General features: G+C 45.0%; 1 protein-coding gene across 2 annotated transcripts in view; it reads right to left on the reverse strand.

Annotated features, from left to right (window-relative positions):
- FRMPD4 (FERM and PDZ domain containing 4) overlaps positions 1-8,107 on the reverse strand; it is a 556,500-nt gene that overhangs the window by 45,158 nt on the left and 503,235 nt on the right. For both annotated transcript variants that reach the window (XM_007455060.1, XM_007455059.1), the window contains one exon: positions 4,859-4,904. In XM_007455060.1, coding sequence (XP_007455122.1) covers positions 4,859-4,904 — 46 coding nt within the window. The remainder of the gene's footprint in view (positions 1-4,858; positions 4,905-8,107) is intronic.

The following is an 8,107-nucleotide window of genomic DNA, read 5'->3' on the forward strand; positions in this document are numbered from 1 at the left end:
ATACGGGGAGGGGGAAGGGTAAGCTGGGACAAAGTGAGACAGTGGCATGGACATATATACACTACCAAATGTAAAATAGATAGCTAGTGGGAAGCAGCTGCATAGCACAGGGAGATCAGCTCGGTGCTTTGTGACCACCTAGAGGGGTTGGATAGGGAGGGTGGGAGGGAGGGAGATGCAAGAGGGAAGAGATATATGGACATACGTATATTGTATAACTGATTCACTTTGTTATAAAGCAGAAACTAACACACCATTGTAAAGCAATTACACTCTAATAAAGATGTTAAAAAAAAAGAGGTAAATTTCTGAAGCTGAAGTGTAAGGTCTTGAATTTGCCATCCCTGTAGCTCTAAAGGACACTTATGTAGTAGGCACTGAGTACATACTTAGTGAGGACTAACTAGCCTACAGTTATCACCGGATGACTTAGTTTGGACTTCCCCCAAAGCAGACCCCAAGACCAGGATTCACAAGCAGGTAGCTGATTTGGGAGATGCTCCCAGGGAGCATGGGTAGGTGAGCAGGGGAAGGGAGACAGGGAGGGTGAGGAAGCCAATGAAGCATTCATTGTTAAGTCAGGCACCACTGTGAGCAACTGGCGTTTAACCCTGCTGGGAATGTCTGGGAAACAAGGCAGGCTGTATGCCTCAGAGTTACACTGACTGAGGAGAGAGGGAGCTGGGGTATTTATCCACCAGCTCCTGTCAATCAGTGATGAAGTGGCTGCTCTTCTGAGAGTGAGAGTTCCTAGTGGAGTGCTCAAAGAGCACTTCTGGCCTGCTCCATGAGCATGGCCCTGTGGCCAGAAATAACCCACAGGCAAAGAATCACTGGTGCTCTCAGTTGGAAATTGGGCCGGCATGCTCAGCATGACACATGCCAAGGGGATATGTCCTGGGTTCTGACAATATCTACTATGCTGGAGCTTCCATGAGGAGGTGTGTAGCCTCCCTCAGGTATGTGGAACACAGTGAAAGGTAGGCAGGAAGTGAGAGGCAGACAAGCAGGTCTCTCAAGTTTTTGGCCTACAAGAAACCTGAGGGAAGGTGAATCATGGTAGCTCAGGGATGCCAGAAATGAGAGTGACTTAGTCCAAGTCCCACTGACTTGGGGTTGTATGAGGAGAGGTTACAGAGACTCTTTAAATACTCTCTGTCTCAGGTAATGTTGGACTGGAAAGCTCTGAAAGTTCTAGACTTGGGAACTATGGAAAGGAAAGAGGGGAGCAGCTGGCCAAGAAAGATCTGAAATAAAAATGGTAACAGTAGGGCTTCCCTGGTGGCGTGGTGGTTGAGAGTCCGCCTGCCGATGCGGGGGACGCGGGTTCGTGCCCCGGTCCGGGAAGATCCCACATGCTGCGGAGCGGCTGGGCCCGTGAGCCATGGCCGCTGGGCCTGCGCGTCCAGAGCCTGTGCTCCGCAACGGGAGAGGCCACAACAGTGAGAGGCCCGTGTACCGCCAAAAAAAAGGTAACAGCATAAGGGAAGAAGATGGTGTGTCAGAAAAAAACAAATAAAATGCACGAGTAACCCCAAAATTCCTCTTCTAAAATTCAATCCTGAGGAAAAGCTATTAAATACAGATAAAGATTTATACACAAAGATGTTCTCTGCAGAATTATTTAGAATAGAAACACATTAGAGACAGTGGGCTTAATGATGGGTGTTGATTAAGGAAATCTTGGTTCAATGTAATGTTTTACAGCCATGTATATAATGCTTATATAGAATCCTTGATGACACGGGAAAATGCTTGATATACTAAGCAAAAGATGCAGAATAAAAGTGTACATGTAATATGATCTCAACTGCTGACAAGGCATTAGAACAAAAAGACTGGAAAGAAATAGGCCAAAATGTTTACACTGGTTGTCTCTGAGGATAAGTATTGCCAACACATATTTTTCTGCTTCTGTATTTCCTTCTGCACTTCCACAGTTTTTCTCTAAGAAATAAAGTAAAAATGGTGGAGAGAGAGTCCTCCATAATACTTAAAATAAGAAGGCAAAAACCTGTTAAGAATTATTTCTTATCAAAGAATTTTGGGGATCCTAAGACTTTTCTCCCAAGCTCCCCTGACCTGGGCCTCACTGGAGATTGATTTCTGTGGCTGGGTCACGTTGGGGTGCCCTGGGGACACGTGGAGTATGGCAAAAAGCTGTAAACGTTGGCTCTCTGTCTTGACCAGATCGTATTATGCAGAAGAAACACAACATAAGAAAATGCTGACCCGTAAGCTGCAAAGAAATTAAAATGCTGAATGCTATTGTCTGTAATAAAAGTAGAATTTATAGACTTTCTTTTGGTCCGGTGGGTCCTCTGTTTTTGTATGTCAATTCTGGTTGCCAAGAGAATGTTCATCAAATACATAAAACCTTTAAAAAAAATGCCATTTGCTTGTCGGAAAATCCAAACACAAAAATATAAGTAAAACTTCACAGTCTCTTTTCCCATGTGCACCCCTCTCTCCATTTAATGTAACTATTTAAGTAACTTTGGGGTTTCAACTCTTATAATTCAGAGGAGGAAAAGCTCACTTTGGACTGGATCAAGAAGGGAAGACTTTAGGTGTGGGACACCGGTTCCCAAGTGGGGGTGATTTTGGTCCCCAGGGAACATTTGACAGTGTCTGGAGACATTTTGGTTGTCACCACTTGGGATAGGAGGCTACCGGCTAGTGGTAGAGGACAGGGATGCTGCTAAACACACCTCCCAACAGAGAATTCTCCAGCCCAGCAGTGCTGATGTTGAGAAACTCTGGGGTAGCATTCAGAATTTGTGCTGAGACTTGAAAGGTGAGAAGGATTTGGTGAGCCGAGGAGGTGGCGGGTGGAGTATGTGATGGGCATTTCAGGAAGGAGGGCTGGTCAAAGTTGAGAATTCATCTACGATGACGGGTTGGGAGAGAGTGACTCTGGGGAACAGAGGTGCAACCGGTGGCCATAAGAACAAGCAACACTCCTGAACGTTGACTTTCAATATAGCACAACAGCAGGAGTCAGCTGAACTCCTAGAAAATTCCAGGCTGTCTGTTAAAAGGAAGTTCCATGATTCACGGACAGTAATGAGTATTCATACGAATAACAAGTCATGCAGACTCAAACGGCAAAAAAAGCAAGCAAAGCAACAAGACAAAACCCTTAACTTAAACGCAAAACTCCTCTAAGTTTACTGTTTGGGGGTAACATGCGACCCCACATTGGAAAAATAACCTGGTTTGGAGTAAAATGGTTCTGATCTTGCATTACTAATAGGTTATAAAGTAGGAAGAGAGAATTCAGGAAAGACAATGCAAGCCTGTAGTTCCGCCAGGAATTTATAGTTGGTCCATCACTTGCGTATGTTAGACATTCACACTGGCTTTACCCAAATGCATTTGTTCATTGCAAAGAAATGAAGAAGTGTGCATAGATTTGAAGTAGGTGTGCGCGACAACTGGGTTAAATGAAACAATCGAAAAACAGATGAGCTGTACTTCATATGGAAAGAATCGCCAGGTCACGAGGTGGTGAAGCAGGAAGGCCCTTGGATGGGATGCCACCTGACCTTCTCCTTACACAGATGAGGAAACTGGGGTCCAGAGCAGGTGTGGGAGTCGCCTTTCACACTGTTGGGAACTAGATCTCAAGTCTTGGTTCTTTTACCTCCTGCTGTCTCCTTAGATTTCAAATCCAGATGTGTGTGTGTGTGCGTGTGTAGCTGTGTCAAAGAGTTGGGACTAAAAGTAACATTCAATATTAAACCGTGCCTTTAACATATGTAGTAATGACCCTACATGGCATAACCTGTGGTCTTGGTTAGTTCAATTTGTGACCTTATCACAAATCTGAATACCTATTTTTTTCCTGCCTAAAATGACTAGCCCATAGTGCTTAGAAGGAAAATTCCAGGACAGGGGAGATGAAGAGTTTGGTCAGAAGATGGAGACCGGCAAATGCCAGAGCCTCTGAATTGATGTAGAAATCTCTATGGGGAAGAAAATAAGAGCATAAGTAGGTTGGAATCTCTGCCGCTCCATGTGAAGGCCACACAAGATACTGACAGTAAACGTTTGGGGAAAAATCTGAAGGAATTTGCCTCGGTATTTTTTAGTTCACTGACCACATATGAAATTCACAAGCAATGGCAAATCTATAAAAATAAATAAATAGTAAATTAGTGGCTGCTTGGGACTGAGGGTAGGAAAAGGGATTCATTGTAAATGGAAATGAGGAATCCAGCTGGGGTGATGGACGTGTTCTCAAACTGGATGGTGGTGATGGTTGCGTACCTCAGTAGACTTCATAAAGATCACGGAATTGTACACTTGAAATGGGTGAATTTTACGATATGTGAATTACACCACGATAAAGTTGTTTTTAAAAGAATCATGGGAACTGAAAGCAGTACGATTTTAATCACTCCCCACCTTCCTGACAAGGCCGCTGAAACGTCCAATGTCTCCACCAAATTATTTAGATGGGGGTAAGAGAAACAACCATGCTTCAACTTCCTACAATTAGATATTCCCTTTAGACTTATGATGCTTAAGCTGGAAACTTAAGAATCACAAGGAAATTCTTGAGTTTTGTGTCATTTCTAGATGTGAGAAGCACATGGGATTGAAAAGTTGATTTTCAAGTTATTTAGGAAATGCACCACTTTCTTTTCTGTCCAGTGAAGGATCTGCTGTCATGGAGTACAAAATACAAATAACCAAGATTTTGGAACTGGTCCTGTGAATGCATGTTATTTCTCTCTGCTGTTAGTCACTGGAGTGGAGTGGGAGGGGGAGACTGGAAGTGCGAGATGGTGTCTGAAAGTCTATTGCAACCCATATCTTTTTATAGATGCACTTTTACTCACAGGACACTTACAGGGTAAGGCTGAATGACAGCGAGGAGTATCGATTCTTTGCAGCTTCTGTAAGAGAGAAAACAAAATATTTATGATATGCGCAGAGCCTGGACTCTATCGGTGACGGTGCTCTTTTAAAACAAAATGTGTGATGTTGGTGAATGTTCCTTGGGCTCCCAGGGCAGAGAGTCAAAGGGCTCACGAGCGGGCTTTCAGACCACAGAGAAAACTGGAATCAAATGTTCAGCCAGTGGAAAGCTTCCCATTCGGTTTATATTGGGTGATATTATCTGCGACACCAAACAGCAGAGCCCTAAAATAAAACTCGCTGAGGGAAGATTGGATTTTAAAAGCATCAACTCAGTCTCTCAAAATGGATTCTCCCCTTCCGATTTTCCTTTAGCCGCTTAAAATGTCTGTGTAATTTTCTGGAAGGGGACAGATTTTTAAAAATTCTATCAATTCATTGAATGTCAGCATCTTCTTAGCATCATGAAAGAAAAATGTCACTGTAGGTTTCTTATGTAAAAACAGTATCCCGGTAAATGTGACTTCCCATACCATGTGGCTTTCTAAGGCTGCAGTAACAATGCCTACGACCTTGGGCCGATAAACATTTCAGATGGGCGCTCATTGGGAAATATTGTTCACCACAGGGAACACTGTGTGGCCAAAAGCAGAACAATGTAATATAATGGTTTATTTAATTTCCCCCAAGTAACCCAAACCTTTCAAATAACTCGAACCCTTGGGGAAAGACCATATTATGGGTTATAATAGTTTTTCTTCCTTCCTTCCTTTGTTCCTTTTTTATCCTGAGTAGGAGAAAGGTCACTTGCCATTTTCTTGAGGTGGAGCTGACTTTTTTTACTTTAGAAGGTAATTAATTACCTGCTTTTGTGATTTCCTGCCCAAATGACTAAAGCGAAGGGGATCTGTGGCAGTGCTGTTCTCTTGGAGAAGCCACGACAAATTGCATTTCTAGCATTAAGCGCTCTTCAGCCCCTTACTATAAGCCCATTGCCTGGGGAGGACCATGTGACTTGCCCCAGCGGCGGTAGGGGTGGCCCCTGACGGAAGGAGTCGGTCGGGGCAGCGAAGAAGAGAAATCAGTGGAGGGGAGAAAGAGGACTAGAATTCAAGAACTGGAGGAAGAATCGCATCAGAACTGATGGCGATGGTGGGGAGGGCCTGTCTGATCCCATCAATTCTTAGTTGCCAAGGGCTGGCAGAAAGCCCCAATAATCGGAGTGGCAGACAGTGTTCCCGTTAGAAGGACTAATAGAGCAACAGTGTAATCAAATGAGAATTCCCAGGGGCTGGGATGAATGATCTTGCTTTGCTGGTGGCCACGGAGCCCCGTGTAGCAGTTCTGGGGAGCGATCTGGCACCCCTAGGCCAACTTCAGCGTCACGAGCACTAATGACCCGGCCACTCCACTCTGGTTTATATCACAAAGAAATTCTGCCACTAGCCTTTAAGGGAACGTGGGTGAGGATGTTCCCTGCCGTGGAATGCATGGAAGGGAAGCACTGGAGGCAAGGCGGGTGCCAGCGCTAGGAGGGCGGGCACGTGAATGTACGGATGGAGTGTCGTGGAAGGATGCGGCAGGAGGAATCCGAGTGTGGCAGCCGTGGTGTGGGCCTGTTTGTCCTGCCTGGCCTGCTCTACCCAAGTCTGCCCCCAGAGCCCTCAGCAGCAGGCAATGGGCCCAGAACTCATCGTCAGGGCACAGCTGATTGGACCCGAGTGTTGGAATGAGGCCATCAGATGTCCTCTCTCCAGAGTCAGAACTAAGAGACACAGACAAAGAGAGTTGGGAGCCGAGTCACATTCATGACTGAATAAGAAAGAGTAAAGGTTACAGATGCCAGGGCTCCCCTGAGCAGGCCTGGTTCCCACCATTCCTGAGGGCTGGTTGCTCACCATTTTACATCAGTAAAACAGCTAATGTAAAATATCTCAGTGTGCTATGTATCATCAGTTCTGGGAATGGGCTTTTATCTCTCTTTTCTCTCATCTACAAGTACTTAATTATTACTTGCCAGACAAGGAGAATTAAAGCCATAATGCTTTGGGTCCCTTAGGATTCCAATCCTAGAGGGGAAAAAAGATAGAAGCTACATGTGTTCATATGTTACAGGGTGCTACGATGATGAGGCAGATTCAGCTGAGGCCTCATGCCAATCACCCCCACATGCCAAAACAGGGTGCTGCATACTTTCAAAGGAGGTATTAGAAACCACAGTTTGGGACTCTTATTCATCTTGGGGTCTTAATCATGACTTAATTTTTAAAAATGGTAACAGGGCGAGGCCTGAGGAAGTAGCACGTGCCCAAAGAGCAGAGGCTATATTTGCAAAATTATTACCCTTCCACTGAGACAGGCCTTATGTGCGCAGTTCCTGTGGACGATACCTGGCAGACACGGTAGAAATGGTGCCCTGGGGTCATTTAATAAAGGCATTGCTCAACTGAGCTTCTTCCAGGGGCCGGAGGGCCTTAGTAGAAAGATGTAGAAGCTAAGGAGTGCTGGACATAGCCAGCCGTTGGGTACCATCTGACTCAAGGGAACTGCAGTTGGAACAACTCAACAGAGAAGTCTTCCAGAAATCTACAAATGTGTCCACAAGTCAACCTACATGATCTTCCATGCACAGAGGAAACCAATGTCGGATTACCTTGGTGCCAATTGAGTGAGAACTCTCCTGCTTTCTACCTCACTGTCCTGGCCTCATTTCAATGTGGAAGGAGGCAAAGCTAGAGAAGAATGTTGGGGAATGCCCCTTAACCCAGTGCAGGCTTCCCAGGCCGGAAACAGGGGCAAGGGAGAAATTCTGTGGAGTTGGCAGTTTTGACTATTACGTGACAACTGAACATTTTAATTACAGATTACAGGTTGTTGTGATTACAAGTGTCCAAGTGACTGGAGAAATTTTCTGAACCTGCTCAATACATTTGCAGACCTGCCTGAGATTTTAATGAAGACCTGGCCCTGGAGAGCTCTTCTGAACGGGCAGTGGGGGAAAAGAACAGTTGCTCTGCGATTCCATCCTCTGAGACCTACTTGCTACACTTATCCCCAATTTCTCTTTACTTAAACTGACTTGAATAGATCACATTATTTGAGTCCAAACGATCCTTGACTAAGACAGTCCGTGCTTAGAACCTGAAGAAGAAACAGCAGAAAGGTAAATGCAAGAATGAGGGGTATGAGGTGGTAGGATGGATGTGCCCACAAGGCTGTGGAAAAAACGCTCATTTTCCCT

Source organism: Lipotes vexillifer, unplaced genomic scaffold, assembly GCF_000442215.2.
Source record: "Lipotes vexillifer unplaced genomic scaffold, Lipotes_vexillifer_v1.1 scaffold431, whole genome shotgun sequence".
Lineage (NCBI taxonomy): Eukaryota > Metazoa > Chordata > Mammalia > Artiodactyla > Lipotidae > Lipotes > Lipotes vexillifer.